The 22472-nt window shown below is 41.5% G+C and overlaps 2 protein-coding genes across 2 annotated transcripts in view; one reads left to right on the forward strand and one right to left on the reverse strand.

Annotated features, from left to right (window-relative positions):
- The first annotated feature begins 3120 nt into the window (after window positions 1-3120).
- LOC124544954 (glycine-rich protein DOT1-like) lies at window positions 3121-3447 on the forward strand. The gene has a single exon (XM_047123701.1). The coding sequence runs from the start codon at window positions 3121-3123 to the stop codon at window positions 3445-3447; it is 327 nt and encodes a 108-aa protein (XP_046979657.1).
- An 11245-nt stretch (window positions 3448-14692) lies between these two features.
- LOC124544968 (alanine--tRNA ligase, mitochondrial) overlaps window positions 14693-22472 on the reverse strand; it is a 91838-nt gene continuing 84058 nt past the window's right edge. Inside the window, exon 13 of the mRNA XM_047123715.1 lies at window positions 14693-15037. Within this exon, the coding sequence (XP_046979671.1) occupies window positions 14807-15037 (231 nt within the window). The 3' untranslated portion in view covers window positions 14693-14806. The remainder of the gene's footprint in view (window positions 15038-22472) is intronic.

Here is a 22472-nt window from a genome sequence, read left to right on the forward strand (position 1 = left end):
GTGTGTGTGTGTGTGTGTGTGTGTGTGTGTGTGTGTGTGTGTGCGCGCGTGTATGTATGTGTGTCTAACGCTGACAAAGGCTTAATGGCCGAAAGCTATGAGTGTGTGAATCTTTTATTGTGCCTATCGCGACTCAGCATCTCCGCTATATGGCGAGTAGCAACTCTACATCTCTTCAAACAAGAGTTTTCAAAGATTTGGCAACTTAACTAGAACTACAGTATGGAGATTTACTGCTCAGCAAGGGAAAAGTGCTGCAACATTTACACAAGCTTTTACCGGCTATCAAATTGGTTTTGCAAGAACAAGATTAGAATAGTCTGTCAGCTTCTATTGAATATCCTCTCTGGCTTATGAATTTTGTTGTCTTAATTGACCTAACAGAAAAGCTTAATGAAGTGATTTTGAAATTTCAAGGCAATGACAAAGATATTGCTGATATGATATCTGAAGTAAATTCTTTTACTGAAAAATTGTTTTTGTGGGAATGCTGCCTTAAGAGAAGTGAATTAAGACATTTTCCAACTCTGAAGACACAAATAGAAGGAAGTGAGATACCTTACAATAGTGAATGTCATGCGATAGTGATCTTCAATTTGAGGGAAGATTTCACTGATCGGTTTTCAGACTTCAATACGATTTCAGTGGTAACCCAGTTTGTATCTTTCCCTTGGGCTAACATTGAACTATTGAATATATCGTCTTCCATTGCAAAAGTTTTTTTCATAGGTAGGGCAGCTCTTGAACTTGAAATAATATCATTAAAAATGATTTGTTTCTCAAAAGTGTTGCAGAACCCTAAACCTGTTGGCCTCTAATTGCAGAGGAGAAATACCCTATCTTAGTTAATGTTGCTGTGTGAATCACTGTTTTCAAATATGACCTTTATTAAAAATAAACACAGAACAAGGTTGACTGATGAACATCTGGACTCATGTATTTGACTAAGTGCACAAGTTATACACCAAATGTCAAGTACATTGTTGACAAAACAGCTTCTCAGATATCACATCAAATGTAAAATAATTCTTGTGTTATTAATGTAAGAATAAACTTGAGAATATTATGAAATAAAATTATTATGTTTCGAATAAATAGTGAAGATTTAAAACTTTTGTTTTAAATAGTTGTTTTACAGTAACGGTATCCAAAAATTAAAAATGTAGCAATCGAATTTTTAAAAGTAGATAACTTTGATATGATGGTACGAAATAGTAGAACGTGAAGGCTTTGTGGTGGCCTACCCCTGCTATGCACTATGCGGAGAAATTATAGCTTGTTTACAGGTCTATATAAATTCTCATGGTTTAAAAATGGCAACTGCAAAGGAATTCATTACATTTTATAAATAAGACTACCTAGTAGTCAAACACAGTGAGAACTCTGGTAATGGACAACACTGAAGAATTTGGCGCAGGCACACACAAGTTAAGGAAAAAAGAAAGAAACAAAAACATTATGGAAAGATCAAACAATGGAAAATCCAGGATGTAATGTAACAATATTATGAAAAGGATAGTTTCTACTCGCCATATAGTGGAGATCCTGAGTCACAGATAGGCACAACAAAAAGACTGTTATAAAATAAGCTTTTGGCCAACACGGCACTTGTCAAAAATAGACGACACACACACACACACACACACACACACACACACACGAGTGCAACTCACACACATGACCACAGTCGGTGGCAGCTGAAGCCACACTACGAGCAGCAGCAGCAACAGCAGCATCAGGAGTGTGTGTAATGGGAGAGACAACTGGCTGGGAATAAGGAAGAGGCTCAGGTGGGGAGGGGGAGGGATAGCGGGGCAGGTGTGGGGGATGGTGAGTGCTACTGGGGAGTGTGCAGGGATGAGATGGAGAGAGGGTAGGGCAGCTAAGTGCAGTTGGGAGCTTGGACAGGACATACATCCTCCCACCACCACCACCACCACCTACTCCAGTTGTCACAAACATCACCCACCCACCAAAGCCAGGGCTACCTTTGAAACCAGTCATGTGATCTACAAGCTAAGCTGCAACCACTGTGCTCATTCTATGTGGGCATGATAACCAACAAGTTGTCTGTCTGCATGGATGACCAGCAACAAACTGTGGACAAGAAATAACTGGACCACTCTGTAGCTGAGTACACCGCCAAACATGACATTCTTCATTTCAATAACTGCTTCACAGCCTGTGCCATATGGATCCTTCCCACCAATGCCAGCTTTTCTGAATTCTGCAGGTGGGATCTCTCCTGCAGTATATCCTACATTTCTGTAACCCCCCTGGCCTCAAACTTCGTTAGTCATTGTCCTCACCCATCAGCCCCTTCCCTGTTCCCATTCCAGCATGACACATTCCTCTATTCCACCCACACACTTTTTGCTTCTCTCCTTTTCCACTATATCCCAACCCTCCCCCACCCTCTGTCTAAACTCCTGATTGCAACTAACTGCCCTACCCTCTTTGCACCTCGTCTCTGCACACTCCACAACAGCACCCACAGCCGCCACTCCTACCCTGCTATTACTCCCCCTTCCTGCCCCAGCCTCCTCCTTACCGCCACCTGCTTACCTCTCGCACCCTGCACTGCTGTTGTTTGCAGTGGAGCCTCAGTTGCCACAGACTGTGGTCATGTGTGTGTGAGTTGCGCTTGTGTGTGTGTGTGTGTGTGTGCCATCTCTTTTTGACATAAGACTTGTTGGCCGAGAGCTTATTTTGTGACAGTGTTTTTGTTGTGCCAATCTGTGACCCAGCATCTCCGCTATTTTTGGAGTAGGAACTATTCTTTTTCACAATAACAACATTATGAAAAGGATAAAGTGCTACTCACCATAAAGATGACACATTCAGTTGCATACAGGTGCAACAAAAAAAAAAATGTTACACATTGAGCTTTTGTCTGAAGCTTTCTCCATAAAGGAAACACACATACACACACACACACACACACACACACACACACACACACACAAAGCACCCATACCTCAAATACACCTGATTTATCTCTGGCCAGGATGCAACTGTGTCGAATGGAAGCACCAATGTGTGTGGAGGGCTTTGGGCTCTTTGGGCTTGGGCTTGGGCCTTGGGCCTTGGGCCTTGGGCCTGGGGCCTGGGGCATGGGGCATGGGGCATGGGGCATGGGGCTTGGGTGGGGGCGAGGGCGAGGGCGAGGGCGGGGGCGGGGGCAGGGGCGAGGGCGGGGGCGGGGGCGGGGGCGAGGGCGGGGGCGGGGGCGGGGGCGAGGCCGGGGGCGAGGCCGGGGGCGAGGCCGGGGGCGAGGCCGGGGGCGAGGCCGGGGGCGAGGCCGGGGGCGAGGCCGGGGGCGAGGCCGGGGGCGAGGCCGGGGGCGAGGCCGGGGGCGAGGCCGGGGGCGAGGCCGGGGGCGAGGCCGGGGGCGAGGCCGGGGGCGAGGGCGGGGGCGGGGGCGAGGGTAGCCAGGTAGGGCTGTAAAAGGGATGGGGATGATGGGAGTCTCCTAGCACTGCACTGGAGAAGACTGGCAGAAAGCTCAATGTCCAGTCTTTTCATTGTACTTCACTCAATGTGTCACCTTCATAGTGAGCAGCAGTCTATCCTTTTCATAAAAGAAAGAAAAGTGGATCTGCGAAGATAGTGGGCAGCTTTGAAATACCATGGAAGTAAATATAGGAGATACTGAAAAGTAACAAATTAACAGGAAGAGATCTGGAAATGGTTTGTCTAAACTATGAAAAAGGGACAGGAGCAAAATACCAAGAGGTGGTGACAACTCTGAGCCATAAACACGAATGTGACGAGTGTTATAATTTTGTAACACCTCTGACTGAAATACTGTAATTCACTACTCAATGATTTGATGCAAGTTGCTGTTGTGGTTTTCAGTCCTGATAATTGTTTGATGTCTCAGAATGTGTCATATCAACTGATCCCTTCTTTTGGTCAAATTATGCCACAGATTTTGTTTTTCATCAGTTCTATTCAGCGCCTTCTCATTAGTTATGTGGTCTACCCATCTAACCTTCAGCATTTTCTGTAGCACCACATTTCAAAAGTTTCTGTTCTCTTCTTGTCTGAACTGCTTATCACCCACTTTCCACTTGCACACCAGGCTACAAATACCTTCGAAAAAGACTTCTTAACACTTAAAATTTTGTTCAATGTTAACAAATTCCTCTTCTTCAGAAATCGTTTTTCTTGCCAGCCAGTTTACACTTTACATTCACTCTGTTTTGGCCATCATAAATTATTCTGCTGCACAAACAGCAAAACTCATCTCTAGTTTTAGTGTTTCATTTCCAAAATTACTATCAGCTGATTTAATTTGGTTACATTACATTACCCTTGTTTTGCTTCCTTTCAAGACACTGTCCATTACGTTCAACTGCTCTTCCAAGTCCCTTGCCGTCTCTGACAGAATTGCAATGTCATCGGCAAACCTCAAAGTTTTATTTTTTCTCCCTGGACTTTAATTCCTACTCTAAATTCTGTTTTGTTTCCTTTACTGCTTGCTCAATATACAGATTGAATAACATTGCGGATAGGTTGTAATCCTGTCTCACTCCTCCTCAACAATTGCTTCCCTTTCATGCACTTCAACTCTTATAACTGCCATCCGGTGTCTGTACAAGTTGTAAGTAGCCTTTTGCTGCCTTTATTTTACCCCCGTTACCTCCACAATTCCAAAGAAAGTAAGCCAGTCAACACTGTCAAAAGCTTTCTCTAAATCCACAAATGCTGCAATCATAGCTTTGCCTGTCTTTATAAGCTCAGCCGTACGGATAGTATTGCCTTGTATGATCATACAGTTCTCCAGAACCCATACTTATCTTTCCTTAAGGTCAGCTCCTACCACTTTTCCATTCGTCTGTAAATAGCTCCTGTGGTATTTTGCAACCAAAACTTATTGAACTGATAGTTCAGTAATAATCACATTTGTTTTCTTTGTAATTGGAATTATTACTCTTACTGTTAACCTTGAAATCCGAGGATATTTACCCTGTCTCATACATCTAGCACACCAGGTGGAATAATTTAGTCATGGCTGGTTCTCCCGAGGGTATCATCAATTCTGAGGTTATGTCGTTTATTCCAACAGCCTAGTTTCAGCTTAGATCTATCAGTGTTTTTCCGAATTCTCACAGTATCGTATCTCCCATCTCTTCTTCACGTGCAAGGGGGCAATAATATGAAAACAGAACAGATGGAAAACTGGTAAAACAAACTTTTCACTTTTTAGAATAAAATTCAGTTGTCTGTTGCAAATATATTTTTATTGCACCTTACCAGTTTCAACAAATTAATTTGTCATCTTCAGGAGCCTAGGAACTTAGTCATATTATAAATCTTTATATCTCAGCTATACATTTATGCGAAGTATAAGATGCATATTACAGAAACTTACTTAGTAATGTGTAATAGAAATATATTTGCAACTGACAACTGAATTGTATCCTGAAAAATATATACTACACTTACTGAAAATTACTGCCATAACTGTTACTACATTTATCCCACTGTGAGAAAAGACAATCAATGCCTTCATGAAAAAAATGTTTGCGGTTTCTGATGGGACCATGTTTGTACCCAGACATGCAGCTCTTAGTCTGATGACTATACTGTAGAAGTTTCACTAGGAAGACCTTACACATCCTCCACACAGTTCTGATCTTTCCCTTTGCGATTTCCATATTTCTGGAGCCCTCAAAAAATACATCCGTGGCTGTGATTTACTTTGATGAAGAGGTGCACACATGGGTACAATCGTGGCTCAGTAGGCAACCACAAACTTTTTCCATGAAGGCCTTGACCACCATGTCTCATAGTGGGATAAATTTATTAACAACTATTGTGATTAGTTTTGAAATAATAAACAGTTTACTTAATTTCTTTCCAATTGTCTGTCCCTTCTACTCTCTCTTCTCATTCTATTATTTTGCCTTCAGTTTCACTCCCCTCATATATAATCCTTCCACCTTTCAGCTTTCCCTTCTTTGCTTAGTACTGGTTTTCCACCTGAGCTCTTGATATTCATACAGATGTCTCCCTTTTCTCCAAAGGTCTCTCTCATTTTCCTCTAGGTGATATTTATCTTTCAGAAAGTTGTACATGCTTCCGTAGACTTGTACTTTTCCTGTAGACATTTCATACTTTTTATCCCTTTCACTTTTTAGGTATCTGTATTCCCTTTTGCATGCTTCATTTCCTGCATTTTGATATTTTCTCATTTTATAAATTAAATTCAATGTTTGATAAGGATAGAAGCTGAAGAAATTAATTAAAATTTGTGTGTCACCCTGGACTTGAATCCGGGTCTCCTGTTTACTAGGCAGATGTGCTAGCCACTACACCATTGTGGCTGCCACAGCTGCATAGACTATCTAAGTCCAATGCCCTCCCTAACACAAACCAATTCAAACCTTCAGCCCATTTTCCCCTTCTCACATCATCACTATTGGCGAGGCTCTCCAACACATTTCATTAGTACCTCCCTGCCCTGCCTGTTTGTATGTAATGGGGAAACTCTACCTGTAACTCAGGCATAGGTGGTCTGTTGGAATAAGATTTTTCCAGAGAAATATGAGTTCAAGTCCCAGCCAGGGCACAAATTTTTATTCAGTGTTCCAGCTTCTTCTATCCTTATCGAAGATAAAGTTGAGACTAATATGTCTCTGGAAAACTGTTATTCCAACACATCAATAAATTTGATGTCTTGTGTGACAGGCCTTGTGTTTTTAACTAAATGATCCTCTGGTACTGTCATTATTTAACATCTTAAACCTATCCATTCGTTCTCTACAGTATTGTCTTCTCCATTTCAGTCAATCATTGCCCAATACTCCCTTCGAAAGTCTCAAAACCTCTGGTTCTTTCGACTTATATAGGTCCCATCTGCTTAATTTCCTACCTTCTTGCAATTTGTTCAGTTTTAATCTACGGTTCATACTCAATAAATTATGATCAGAGTCCACATCTCACCCTGGAAGTGTCTTACAGTATAAAATCTGGTTCTGAAATCTTTGTCTCACCATTACGTAATCAGTCTCAAACCTTCCTGTGTCTCTAGGTCTCTTCCATGTATACAACCTTCTTTCATAATTCTTAGACCAAGTGTTAGCAATGATGACTGTATGTTCTATGCAAAATTCTATCAGGTGGCTGCTTGTTTCATTCCTACCTCAGTACACATTCTCCTACTATTTTTCCTTCTCTTCCTTTTCCTACAACTGAATTCCAGTTCCCCATCATAATTAAATTTTTCTCTTCCATAACTATATGAATAATTCGTTTTATCTCATCATACATTCTTTCGATTTGTTCTTCATTTGTAAAGCTAGCTGACATATAAATTTATACTTGCACTACTGTGGTGAGTGCTGGTTTCATGACTATCTTGGCTATGACAATATGTTTACTATGCTGTCCGTAGTAGCTTCCCTGCATTCCTAGTCTATTATTCACGATTAGACATACTCATGCATTACTTGCATTTGATTCTGTATTTATAACACTGTACTCATCTAACCAGAAGTCCTGCACATCCTGCCAACAAACTTCACTGGTTTCTACTTTATCTACTTCATCCTATCCATTTAAATTTTCTAACTTACCTACCCAATTAAGGGATCTAACATTCCACACTCCTGTCTGTAGAATGCCACCTTCTTTTTCCCTGATGATGTCTTCCTTGTGGGTAATTCCCACCTGGAGATCTGAATGAAGGACTACTTTACTTCTAAAATGTTTTCTCCAAAAGGAAGCCATCATCAATTAGCCATACAGTAGAGCTGTATACCCTCGCAAAAAGTAATAGCTGTAGTTTCCCTTGTTTTCAACTATTCTCAGTACTGGCACAGAAAGACCATATTGGTTGATACTACAAGGCAAGGTCGGACAATCATCCAAATATCCTGCAACTACTGGAAAAGCTGCTGGCCCCCTTCAGGAACCACATGTTTGTTTGGGCCACCACAGGTACTCCTCAATAGTGGTTGCACCTATGATACAGTTATCTGTAATGTTGAAGCAGACAAGGCACCACAACTTGGCAAGGTTTGTGCAGACAGTATGATTTTCAGTTGTTCAAACAATGAAAATCCAGGATGGAATAAAGACAATATTATGAAAAAGATAAGACTGCTACTTACCATAGAGATGAAATGTTGAGTTGTAGACAGGCACAACAAAAAAATTCCTATACGTGTGAGCTTTCAGCCAATGGCCTCCTTCTAATGCAGAAAACACACTCATACTCACACAAGCAGAACTCCCACACATGACCACTATCTCTGGACTGTGAGCAACTGTGCCTGATAGGAGAAGCAATCAGAGTGATGGGGGTAAGGAGGAGTCTGGGACAGGGAGGGGGAAGGATAGCAGGGTGCTATTAGGTGCAGTCAGGTGGTTCTAGTGAAGGCTGAAGCCAGAGGTTATGAGAACACATGATACCTTGCAGGGAGCGTTCTCATCTGTGCAATTCAGAAAAGCTGGAAGGATCCTGATGGAACAGGCTTTGAAGCCGTCGTTGAAGTAAAGTACATTGTGTTGGGCAGCATATTCACCAACTGGGTGGTGCAACTGTCTCCTGGTCACAGTTTGTTGTGCCTATTCATGGGAACAGCCAATTTGTTGGTTGTTACACCCATGTAGAATACAGCACAGAAGTTGTAAGGGATAGTGGATAGGATGTTTCTTACTTAAGGTTTCTACGAGAGGTGGTCAAAACCCTGGTGGAGATTGTGATTCAGTACCACCCAGGACTGGAGTAACTGAGTCACCCTAGTTTGTGGCCGGATGGTGGGAATGTTGGAGGAGGCAGCTGAATAGTGAGTAAGACACACGAGACATGTTTCTGCACAAGGATGGGAGGTTAATACAGTCTGTGAAGGCATCAGATCCTTGATATATCTGGAAAAAGGGACTGTTCATTACTACAGATACAAGTATTATTCTAAAAACCTTTTCTCAGTCTGTGAACTCTTTGCATCCAGTAGCCACCTCCTGAGTCCACTGAAAGGCATCGCCCCTTAAGTGACCCACTACATATGAAATTCGCTCTTGTTCAGTCCAGTGCACAAGGCCAGGATCTTGTATTACCGGATGCCATGGAATTCAGTCCTTTCTTACACTTGATACCCCACATAAAAATAAGCAAGATCATAACCAATTGGTCACAAAGATCATTGGCAGTTAGCAAAAACAGAATTTCCAACAGCAGGACCGAGCACAGCAGCTGACTCACCGTGTTCGATGACTGTCATGTTGTTGTGTGTACTAAGGTTTGCTCAATTAACTATTTGTTTCTACAACTCAGTAATTGTCACATATTAAGATAAACATTCATTCACAGTCAAAATAACTTCACCACCTACGCAAACATTACTTTGTCACGGTCTTATGCAGATTTAGCCTAAAAGCAAAGCTTAGTTGGTAATCTTGTGGGAGCGAAACTGCCGGCCATCTGTACTGCTCCCCGGTCTAACTGCTAGTCCTCAACAATGCCACGATGTGTGCTCCTTCTCCCCCATTAAACCGCTTGTGACATCAGCCACCGTCTCTGCCCTTAAAAAAGACAAATTTTACCTTATACTTTCCCTGTTGCTTTCTGCGCAATTACACTTTTGATTTACACTCTTCTGCAAATTTTACTCTGCCCCTCTGGTCTACTTTAAAGTTTTTTCAAACAAACTACTTTTTTACCCTTCAGCAGCCTCTGGAAGGACCAGTGCACCTTTCCGCCCACAAGGGGTGTCCGCCTGTGGATGCTGTGTCGTATTTCTAAGCTGCCCCTGGCTTTTCTGTGTCCTTCTGCCTTCACATTCTTGCAAGTCACTGTGCTGGTCTACCGCCCCTGACTTGGCTCTTATCGTAACCCTTTGGCACGCTACCTCCACTCTGGCCGTTCATCTGTCTGCCACCCCACAGCATACTAATCAGTTCTTGCTTAATTAAAAAGGCTAGAACTTTAGTTTTATTGCTCATACAACAACCGGGTTTCTTTCTGAAGATACCTCATATTCTTACGTATCATATGAAGTTCTTAGAGCTATTGCTTGTCTGAAGCATGGCCAGTTGTGCACACCACATTGCCACATTTCAACTCATTGAGAAAGGTAGTGTTCAATAATGACAAGGCCATGAGCATGAGGGATGTTAGTATAGAGGGAGCTGGCATCAACAGTAACGAGCAGCGTACTTTGTAGTAAAGAAACAGGAACTGTGGAGAGTCAGTGGAGGAAATAGTCGATGTGTTTGATGTAGGATGGTAGATTATGGGTAGTAGGCTGAAGGTGTTGGTCTATGAGAGCAGAGATTCTCTCAATGGGGGCACTGTAACAGTCATAATGAGGCATCCTGGGTGGTTGGGTCTGTGGATTTAGGAATCGTGTAGAAGGTAGGAGTATGGAGAGTGATAGGGGTTAGAGAGAGAGAGAGAGAGAGAGAGAGAGAGAGAGAGAGAGAGAGACTCAGGTGAGAGGATGTAGGACGGTCCAAAGATTTGAGGAGTGACTGTAGAACATGTTGTGTTTCTGTAATGGGGTCAACTGTGGCAGGGTTTGTAGGTGGACAGTTCTGACAGCTGGCAGAGTACTTATGCAAGGTAATCCCTGCAGTTCAAAACTATAGTGGTCGAGCCTTTGTTGGCAAGTACGATTGTAAGGTCGGGATCAGTTGTTAGGCGGCAGATTGTAGTTCTTTGTTAAGATGTGAAGTTAGTTTCCATGTTGAGGGGGGTTTGGAGAATGAAGGTGAGGCATGGTTTCAGGTTAAGAAATGCTGAAATGTTAATAAAGGGTGATTTGGGGACGATGGGGGTGGATCACTGTGGATGGTGGTGTGATCTGAGTCACTCAGGGTTCAACATTGGCTTTGGATTGAGTCTGATTCATAGGGTTGGTGGCAGAAAAGTGTGAAGGCAAGAAGGTCTTTAGCAAGTACAGCATGATTGAATTTGGGAGTGTCCCATCCTTGTTAATGACTTTCTCTCCCTCGGCAGGTCCATACAGTGGAAACACTTTTTTGACACAACTCTATAAATCAAAGTCAACCAAAAGCCATTGTTCAATCCTGACTGACTCAGTTCATTCCACCATCCACAGTGATCCATCCCCACTGCCCCCAAACCAGTTACCTGAAACCTTGCATCACCGTCATTCCCCAAATTACTCAGCATGGGAGATAGCCTTACATGTGAAGAAAGAACCACAATCCTTGACCTAAAAACTGATCCCAACCATATAATCCTACCTGCCCACAAAGGTTTTGAACCACAGGGATTATCTGGCAGAAGGACTCCGCCAGCTGTCAGATCTGTTCACCTCCAAACCATGCCACAGTGACCCCATTCCAGAGATACAGCTTGATCTACAGTCCCTCCTTAAATCTTTAGGCCCATTTCAGAGCCTCTTCTGTGAGTCATGCTTTCTCCTCACCCCTACCTCGTCCCACACTCCTACCTTCTACACACTTTCTAAAGACTATAAACCCAACCATCAATGACGCCCCATTATGGTCAGTTACCGTGCCCCGAGACTCTCTGGTGTCATGGATGAACACCTTCAACCTATTACCCATAACCTACCCTCCTATATCAAAGACACCAACCATTTATCCACCAACTCTCTACAGCTCCTCTTCCTTTATCATACGACACCCTGTTCATCACTGTTGATGCCAGTTCCCTCTGCACTACAATTTCCATTGACCATGGCATTACTGCTATTGAACACTACCTTTCCCAAAGCATGACTGATTCCATACCTACAACCTGCTTGCTGGTCACCATGACCACATACATCCTCACCCACAATTGCTTCATCTTTGAAGGCATCACTTACTAACAAATCTGTGGTACAGCAGTGGGTACCCGCAGGGCACAATCCTATGCCAACCTATTTATGGACCATCTAGAGCAGTGGTTCCCAACCTTTCTTAGACCATTACCCCCGAGTGCAATCAGACATTAACTAGTACCCCTGCCGCCCCCCCCCCCCCCTGCCATCTGTTGTCTGCCACCCGCTCCACATCATCACTAACTTTAGCCCCTAAATAAACTAGGATGAAAGATGTTTCTTGGAACACTTTTATTTTTAAAATAGTGAAAGATGAATGATGTTTCATTTTTGTGGTGTGTGTGTGTGTGTGTGTGAGAGAGAGAGAGAGAGAGAGAGAGAGAGAGAGAGAGAGAGAGAGAGACGAAGGAATTCGTGGTGCATTGCAAGTGCTACCCACAACCTCTTCCCGGAAAAGAAAGCTAACTATCCAGAGTGAGGTTACACACTTGTTACAAAACATGCTTCCTCTGCATTACTGTCTTCGTTGCTGCACTTGCTGGACATGCACACTGCAACCCCATTTAAAATCAAACAAGTTCAAATCAAGTTCAAATGTGTGCACTCTACTGGATGGTTATGATTAAATTTTCCCTGTTTAACACATTATAACACGGAAACTAATTACCGTATGAGTACCAAACTTGGTAGCATTAATATCCAGAATATGATTTCCATGCATCACAATGCCAATGTATAGTTCGAACTATGGCTACCAGGTGCCATGATCAATCATCGTGATTCATAGTCTCACACACCTGAGCAGCCACCGTGCAGTTGTGTCAGCATGAGCTTGGACAAAAGGAGCAGGGCATTATTGGTGAAGCTCTGTTATCAGAACAACAGAAATGCTGCAGCTGGGCTTCCAGAATATTGCTGGCCGACAGGATTTTGGAAGTGTCCTCTTTCTCCACCTGCTGTTCAAATCAATTGGACAACTGGGTATCGCTCTTGGAAGAGGCTGACAACCGGTTTCCCACAGGTGTTTGATGAAATTGCTGTTGCTATGACAGACAACACTGCACACAATTCCTGATCGTCAAGCAGTACGCATGCTGTATCATGACAGTTGAACATTCCGTGGCCCACTGCACGGAAGGTACATCGAGCCATTCTCAAATGGTATCTGTACAAGATCCATATCATACAGCAGCTTGCACCATATGATGCACAATGATGTGTTGACTTTGCTCTTCACTTTCTTGCAAGGATTGAAGTCGATGAGGGCTAGCCCTGGACCATCCTATGGACAGATGAAGCTCATTATTCACTGATGGATGAGATGAACACACACAATTGTCGAGTGTGGGGATATTCACCTCCAGTCACTGCACATGAAGTTCCTCTGTATGGTGAACGTATCACCATAGGCTGTGACTTCACAGCTACGTTCATCATTGGCCCATTCTTTTCTGAACAGTTTGGCACTCGAAGACTAATGACGTACAGTGTGACTGTCCAGCATTACTGCGATATGCTTTGCCAGCATGTCATACCCACCTTACAGGAGAGAGACGCACTGAACTCAACAGTTTTCATACAAGTTGGGGCCCCATTGAACGTCTTTCGTGAATTTCAACTGCTTCTCTGAAACACATTTGGAAACGATCGAATTATCCGCCTATTGTTTCCAAATGCTTGGCTGTCGTGATCACCTTCTCACACCCTGTGATTGCTGATTGTGGGGCTACCTGAAGGACAGGGTTTACCAGGGGAACATTCCCACATTTGCTGATCTGAAGCACAGCATATAAAGAGAGGTAGCCAACATACCTATGGAAATGCTTTGTTCTGCTGTGTAGGATGCAATCCTGTGCTTTCAGACTCTTCTGGACACTAATGGGCACCATATTGAGCCCCTTCTGCAGCAGTAGTGGTACTGGTATGTAATGGTATGATGCACCATAGCAGCACATTAAAAGGGTTTCAATTTAATTGATTCTGCATTATTTCTCTTCCCCATGTCCTTGAAATTAATGCTGCCAAGTTTGGTACTCGTACAGTAATTAGTTTCCATGTTGTAATGTGTTAAATAGGGAAAGTTTAATTACAACTACACGGTACTTCATTGCTCCATTCCTTTCTTGCGAACTGGCAGAAGTTTGACAACTTAAGGCTGTTAATGATATGTGTCCAACCATACTAATAATAATAATAATAATCATAATAATAATAATAATTAAACTGGGTAAAACACTATAGTAGCCCTTATGTAGGTACTGCTGTGTCATGCTGTCAATTAATTCATTTATCTGTTTCAAAGCGAGTAATGAATCAATTTTTGAACTACTGCAGGTACTATCTACAACTTGGAAAAAACATTTTTGTGAGATATTTAGCATTTATTACCTGTATGTCTCACTTTTATCATCAGTGATGTACAGGACAAAGCACAACATATGTGGGTAATGGGTGGACTACTGTTGGGAACCACTGATTTAGAGGAATCCTTCCTAACCACCCAGAATCCCAAATCCCACAACTGGTTCAGATTCACTGATAATGTCTTTGTGATCTGTGGATACCCTATCCACATTCCCCCAGAACCTGAACACCGTCTCTTGCATTTGCTTCACCTGATCCTTCTCAACCCAACAAACTGCTTTCCTCTTCTCAACCCAACAAACTGCTTTCCTCAATCACCTGTATGTGATGAGTAACAAATCTATTCTTTTCATGATACATTCAATTGTTCCTCCTTTGTGGTGCTATCAACATGTGGATGATGCAGTCTTCTTCATCTGCCTGCCAATAAATAATAAGGTTTAAGACAGCTCTTTCTTTCCTTTATCTGTTCCATATGGGTCAGTGTAACTGTGTAGTAACCACACTCATTAGTATTGAGAACAGTCTAAAATATGATTTTTACTGTGAAATAACAACTGTAGTCCAAATATACAGTAAGTTTTATTTAGTCAGCAACAAACATACAAATAAATAAATAAGAATGTACATGACACTTATATAAGATGTTCTTCAGTGGTCAGTGGCTGTATCTTGTATCACATTCTTTTACGATAGCTTACACTGCTGAGGGCATTTTCTGCAAATTCAGTTGCCACCTGCATAGCTATATTGATTGCAGCATCCTGTTTGTTGAGAGGAATATTTTTTCCTTTCATATTGTATACATTACTTGGATTTTGTCCACGGGGGACAAAGCCTTGACCTTTCAAAGTAGCCATAACGGGTTGCATCCACAGCTGAGCATTGAATTTTTCACTTGCCACACCCTGAGGAAGAAAAAGAAAGACCAATAATGATTTTGAAATTAAAACTTTCATAGTAGTCTCTACAGCGAATGTCTTACAAGAGTATTAAGTCGTCGTCATCATCATCATCATCATCATCATCATTAACTTACGGTTCTATTGCTATAGTTGAGAATTGCTATTATTTGAATGCTACAAATGTCTGGGAAGTTTGTGTGTCAATGATGCATGAAATCCCATCACATAAATAACATCATTGTATAATGATTTGAATACCTGAAAGAGGCTTCATAGAAAATTATTGTCCTTTCAGTTAAGTCTTCATACATGGATGCAATGCAGGCACAAGAGCAAGATTAAGGTAGGGAGGACGGTGCTCAAGAACTTTGTACACTGCCATACCTGTCCACAATAAACCTACTAATGAACAACAGTACTTACATTTTGACAGATGCTGCCCTTTCCATGTCAAACATTCCCTCCCATACAGGCTTGGTATTCAAGGGCAAACATATAGGTTTGGATGCAGATTATTTACAACAATACACCACAATTTGGAATATTATTACAAGGGAGACAGGGCAACCAAGAGTACAGGATGATGGCATCACCATCAAAGCGAATGGAAACTTGATAAACAACAAGCCGGAAGTCGAAAACATTTTGAATAATCATTTTTCAAATGTTATAGAGAAAATAGGATCTAAATGTTCATTAGAAGAAGCAAGGCAGGTAATGGAAGAGGCCTTACCCACACCATTTGATACAATTGAAATTCCACCCACCTATCCTGCTGAAATTAAGAAGATAATAAACTCTCTCAAGAATTAAAGCTCACATGGAATTGATAGCATTTCCAGCAGGATAATAAAAGCTTGTGCCCAAGAAATAAGTGGGATTCTTAGCCACATATGTAATAGCTCTCTGAAGCAGGGTATGTTCCCAGATAGACTGAAGTATGTCACCGTTAAACCACTGCATAAAAAAGGGGATATGTCTGATGTCAACAACTACCGCCCAATCTCTCTTCTGACTGCCTTATCCATAATTTTTGAAAAAGTAAGGTATTGTAGAGTAGCTTCACACCTTTGTAAAAGTAAAGTTTTAACAAAATGTCAGTTTGGTTTCCAAAAGGGTTTTTCAATGGAAAATGCTATATATACTTTCACTAATGAAATATTAAATGCCCTAAGTAACCGGAAGTCACCCGTTGGGATTTTTTGTGATCTATCAAAGGCTTTTGATAGTGTAAATCATAGAATACTTCTAGATAAGCTCCAGTACCGTGGTATGAATGGGACAGTGCTCCAATAGTTTAAATCATACCTAACTGGAAGAGTGCAGAAACTTGAAATAAGCAGTTCACATAATATGCAAAAAACTGGTGATTTCTCAAACTGGGGAATAATCAAGAATGGGGTGCCACAAGGTTCGGTCTTGGGTCCTCAGCTGTTCTTAATATATATTAATGACTTGCCATTCTATATTCACGAAGATGCAAAGCTGGTACTTTTTGCTGATGATACAAGTATAGCTATCACACCCAACAGACAAGAATTAAATGGTGAAATTGTAAACGATGTTTTTCAGAAAATCATTAAGTGGTTCTCTGCAAATGGGCTCTCATTAAACTTTGAAAAAACACAGTATATACCGTTCCACACAGTAAATGGAATGTAACCATTGATAAGTATAGACTTCGATCAGAAATCGGTAGCTAAGGTAGAATATTCAAAATTTCTAGGTGTATGCATTGATGAGGGGTTGAACTGGAAAAAACACATTGAGGATCTGCTGAAATGTTTGAGTTCAGCTACTTATGCTATTAGGGTCATTGCAAATTTTGGCGATATACGTCTGAGTAAATTAGCTTACCATGACTATTTTCATTCTCTGCTTTCCTATGGCATCATATTCTGGCGTAACTCATCATTGAGTAAAAGAGTGTTCATTGCACAAAAGCGTGTAATCAGAATAATTGCTGGAGCTCATCCAAGATCATCCTGCAGACACTTATTTAAACAGCTAGAGATCTTCACAATATATATATTCACTTATGAAATTTGTTATTAACAATCCGAACGAACTCAAAAGTAATAGCAGTGTACATGGCTACAACACTAGGAGGAAGGATGATCTTCACTACTAAAGGTTAAATCTAACTTTGGTTCAGAAGGGTGTAAATTATGCTGCCACAAAAGTCTTTGGTCACTTACCTAATAGCATCAAAAGTCTGACAGATAGCCATATGGCATTTAAAAGGAAATTAAAAGAATTTCTTAATGGCAAGTCCTTCTTCTCATTAGATGCATTTTTTGATATAATAAGTGGGTAATTTCCTCAACCCCCACAAAAAATATTAAGTGTTGTGTAATATTTTGTGTAATGTATTATCTTGTATAGACACCTTTTATGAACCTGACACGCTCCACATCATTACGAAGTGTCGTATTCATGATCTATGGAACAGGTACTAATCTAATCTAATCTTCTCACCTCAGCCTTCACTGTATGTAGTTACCCCACCAGCCTAGTACAAAAGCAGATTTCTGGGTCATTACAACCAATCCTGATACTGCTGATCCCTCCAAAAACCAACTTCAGAGTACACCACTTGTCAATCACTATTATCTGGGTCTTGAATGTATTAATCAGCTATTTTGACATGGCCATGCCTTCCTAAAATCATACTCTGAAATGAGATACATTCTGTCTTGAGGTTTTGCTGACCACACCTAGAATAGCTATCAGTTGCCCTCCTAATCTCTGCAATATCATTGTCAGATCCTATGTTCCTTCTGAGCCCATCTCCCTATCCTATGGCTTCTACTCCTGTGACCACCCCTGCTGCAAGACTTGCCTTATGAACCCTCCTAACATCACCTATAACAGCCCTATAACTGACAAAAATATATTATCAAAGGAAGAGCCACCTGTGAAATGACACATCATAAACCAGCTGTTATGCAAAAACTGTTTGGCCTTTTACATCAGCATGATTATCACACAGTTATCAGTTAGGATAAATGGCTCAGAGCCTGTACACTAGCAACACACAATATCCTGTCACAGAGCATGCTCTGCAGCATGACAGTCGTGACCTCAGTCCCTCCTTCACCACACACACCATCTGGATTCTTCCCCCAGACACCAGTTTTTCTGTACTCTGCGGGCGGGAACAAGCGCTACAACATGTCCTTGGTTCTCACCAGCCACCTGGCCTTCATTTACGTTAATTCCTTCCATCTCGGCATTTCTTCACAGTAGCTACTCCTTCCTTCACTCCATTTTAGTTTTCTACATCTTTCACTTTCTGACCTACCTATTTTTCGCTGTCCCCCCTCTCACCTCTGTTACGTACAACATGCTTAGCTTTTCACTCTTATTAACTAGTACACAATTTTTTTAACAGTAATCTCTGTCTTGCATATTACCCTGTCTTCCACCTTTAAGCTCACGTTTTCAAATCTTGTCCCGAGCAGTCCCCCAAAAATCAGTCTTCCCTTCTCATCCCATACAGTAAGTCTCCCCTGACATGGGGTTCAGGGTGACTTTTGCGAACTGTGCCCCTTTGCCCAAAACTCTCCAGTCCTTTTCCTTCACCCCTCTCCCTTTCCCTTCAACTCTTCTGCCGGAATGGAGGAGCCACTGGCTCCGAAAGCTTGCGTAAGTTAAACCTCTTTGTGTGTGTTTTCTCCTGCCGCCGCTTTGTGTGTAGATTTTATTATCTATCCAATCACATAAAATAAATGATGTGCTATATACTCATATATAAAGGCATGTCACACCCTCAAATAACACAGCTTTGTTACTTTAATTATGTAAGTTGCAAATGACTGCAGGTCTAAGAATCCTTTTATATCATGGTACAACACACGTCAGTCACGATTCATCCCTGAAGCACATAATATGGCAAGGCAATGTGGAGGGTCTCTTTCAAAGATTGGAGGCATTTACTTTCAGAGAAAGTGTATTGCAGAACTACTCATTTTTCTTCTTTATTTCACTGAAATGTCTTGTGTTCACTGAACAACAGCCATGAAGAAACTAGTTGGGGCAGCTCAAGTGAACTACACATATGGGCAGATCTAGGAAGGGACACTGCAAAGTGTAGTTAGCCCACCAAAGCTTCAAATGCAGTAAAATTCCTTCCATCCTGTGAATTTTACTCCATAATGCTGAATTGGTGCAAGCTGCTTACACTGCAGTGTCAGTACTGTCCTTTAATAGGACCATTTAATAGTACCATCTACTGAATGTCATTGAAATGACATGCATGAAAATGCTCCTCAGAAAATGTTCAGATCTCCACAATATAACAAAATCTGGTCCAATTTATTTTCAATCACATTAGTTTCCCACTTTCTCCAATTGAAAGGCAGTTACTTAAACCAGAGACTTTTTAAATAACTGTTGCAAATAGTTATTTAAAGTCAACATAAATTATAGGTTTGGTAATTGCTTTAGTTGTCCTATGAACTGTTTTGGAGATCTGCAATTATCAATAAAATAGATGCATAATATTGGCCATGTCTAATATGGGAGTTGACAATAGAGAAGTATGTTATTAGTATGGGAACTCCAGTGGCAACATTAATTTTTATTAAACACATTCAGTTTTAATCATTTATTATGTCTAACAGCTGGAACATACAGTCTTTCAGAATTTGATCCCTCAGTTTCTGGACACTTTGTCATGTGATGCCAGTTCACGGTCAACCAGAGCGGTTGCTGTCCTCACCATCATCATCAGTTGATGATTGTCCATTTCTGAAATGCTTATACCAGTCATGTTTGTGTCTGGCCTACAGCTAGGTCTTCAAACGCTTGCTGCAGCATTTGGTGCTTTTCTCAAGTTTACAACAAAACTTTGTGAAGACACACTGCTATTTCAGGTCAGTCACTGAAAGCCCACAAACTCACGGAAAGACACGAATGGAAATATACTCACTAACAACAAATCAAAATGTCTGGCTTGCAGTCAGTGGCGAAAAGGATTCAAGAACGATATATGGGGAGACTCACTGCAGTACTTCAATGTGCCCATAACCATTTGCATGCAAAATTCCAGTTTTAGGAACTTTTGGAAAGCAGCTCATATATAACAGCTGTTAGGACTACTTAATTAACTACTTCCATAAATATATATACTCATGAGTAAATGAATTAAAAGTAGCTACACGTGCAATATGTCGTAAGACCTGCTGTTGGGCAGCATACTGTGTTGTAGTTGCGAGCCAAGACATGAAAGTGTCTCCACGCTTCATTGGCTTATCTCAGCATGGGCTTGTATGGTAGTACTGCTTTTCCTGGTTTCTGCTAGAAAGGAAAAGACAGACTCCAATGGGGCTGACAGCAGACTTGAATAAATTAATGGCATCCTTTAAAAGACTTTATGTACTCATTACAGGAAAAGTAGACCTACACATTTCTCATTCCAGTGCCAAATCATAAACAGAAACTCAACTGTGTGTGGTCTTCTGTTAGGGGGACATCACCTATAGAAGATACAAAGTGAGCAATTAGAATTCTGGTCACATGTACCTGATGCAACTCTCATGTTGTTAAAGTAGAAGTGTGGCAACAGGACACTCCATGTCTGAGACTGTGCAAGCACTGGGTTTTACATGTGCTGTAAGGTGTACCATAACTGTATTTGGGCAAAATGCAACTGCAGGCAATTACTTCCATGTATACTAACAAGCTGAAAGCAATCTGCTATCCACTGCGGAAAGACTGTGGCCAGTGCAGGAAATCACATACCAACTAAATTCTAACAAACAACTGGCAAGCAATTAATAGTTCAAGCCAACTCCGCCCTATCTGCTGAAAAAGCGACTGTGTCACTCGTGTACCTCTGCTCACTACATGTCAGCACAGGGCAAAGGGATAAGCCCCAGCCGAGAACATCACTATCTGACACTTGACTTATCAAAAATGTCACATAGACTGATAGGACACACTGGTACATGCCAAATATGTGAAAAACCACAAAGGGTGGTGCAGCTTGCTTACTGACAGGCACTGTTCTGCAAAGTGATGGAGGTATTCTCACAAGCAAGGTGTAAACACACAAAAAGTTGGTCCCTGTTACATCTGCAGAGAACTTCATTTCTGAACATATGCATATATTTTTTAGTTGGATGACTTAAATAAAACAGTGCACCACTCCCATCACTCCTGAATTGAATCTGAATGGTTTGAAAAAAAAAACCACTCCACACAGCTCTTGTGGTGCCCCCTGCCCCCTTTCACACAGGCTGCTCATTTTAGTTCAGTGCTATTGAGTACATTTGGGACACCAATGAGTGACACACACACACACACACACACACACACACACACACACACACACACACACACCTTCACCTTTGACCCACATTCAATCAACCTCTTGGACGCACTTTCAACTAATCTCCACAAGTTCTAAAGAACAGTTCAACACTTTTGATGTCTCGTGGAGACTATCACATACACATCACCATCACCATCATGTCATCATCATGATGACAGGTCTTGCTACAAGCCATTATGCAGGTGTTCTGCACACGACCATTTGAAACGTGGCAATGGTATGTCTGTCCACCATGCATGCTCTTCTCCCTCCTCATCAACAAATTAATAAAATAATCAGGTATAAAAACTCATACAGGGCACAGTGAGTGTGGGCCACCATTGTCAAGTAGCAGGGCAGTGTAGAGCAGAAAAATGCAAGTTACATTTGACGTGTGCTCAGTCCTTGCTGTCACGAATTTTCGAAAGTTGGTGTAGTTATACTAACTGTACGTTAAGGAAAAAATATGTTGTTTGCCCAAGTGGAGGCAGTGTAAAATGACAGAAGCAAAGCAGTGCATGACACAGTTATGAATTGTTATCATTAGGGAACTGGAGAAATTCTGCCAGATACAGGTCAGAGTGTGTCTCCCATGGAGCAATCAATGCAATTTATTAGAATATTACCCGTATTAACAATTCTTGAAGTCGGCGGTGTGACATCACTGAAGCCCAGGAGGAGCAGCAGTTAAGGAAGAACGCAACTGAGAGTTGGAGCAGTCAGACACCTACACAGTTGTGGCACAATAAGCTTTGTTTTTGAGCATATTACGTCAATATCTCAGCAAGTTATGCTGTGAATTTGCTTTGTGTTGCCAAAGTACCTTTTGATTTGTGACAACTTATGTAGACTTAGATGATATCCAACAATACACGAAGCTTATGCCAGTCGTAATGCCATCACTACAAGTCATGTCGGTAAGTTGGATGCTTCCACTATTCTAGTGTTTATTGCCTCAGTGTTGTGATTTTATTCGTGGTGTTGACCACTTGGCTGTGACAGGGAGATTATTTTATAATTTTTGTTTTGGGAGAATATCGGATTCTTAAATGCCATCAATTCCTATACTATCCTGTCATTAGAAGTCCAATGTGAGAGGTAGCAAATGCTATATGCTGCAAA

The sequence above is a fragment of the Schistocerca americana genome, chromosome 8, assembly GCF_021461395.2.
Source record: "Schistocerca americana isolate TAMUIC-IGC-003095 chromosome 8, iqSchAmer2.1, whole genome shotgun sequence".
In the NCBI taxonomy this organism is placed as follows: Eukaryota; Metazoa; Arthropoda; class Insecta; order Orthoptera; family Acrididae; genus Schistocerca; species Schistocerca americana.

Excerpts from the sequence above, each read along its gene's own strand:
- LOC124544954 (XM_047123701.1), top strand. The coding sequence starts at position 3,121 with ATGGGGCATGGGGCATGGGGCTTGGGTGGGGGCGAGGGCGAGGGCGAG.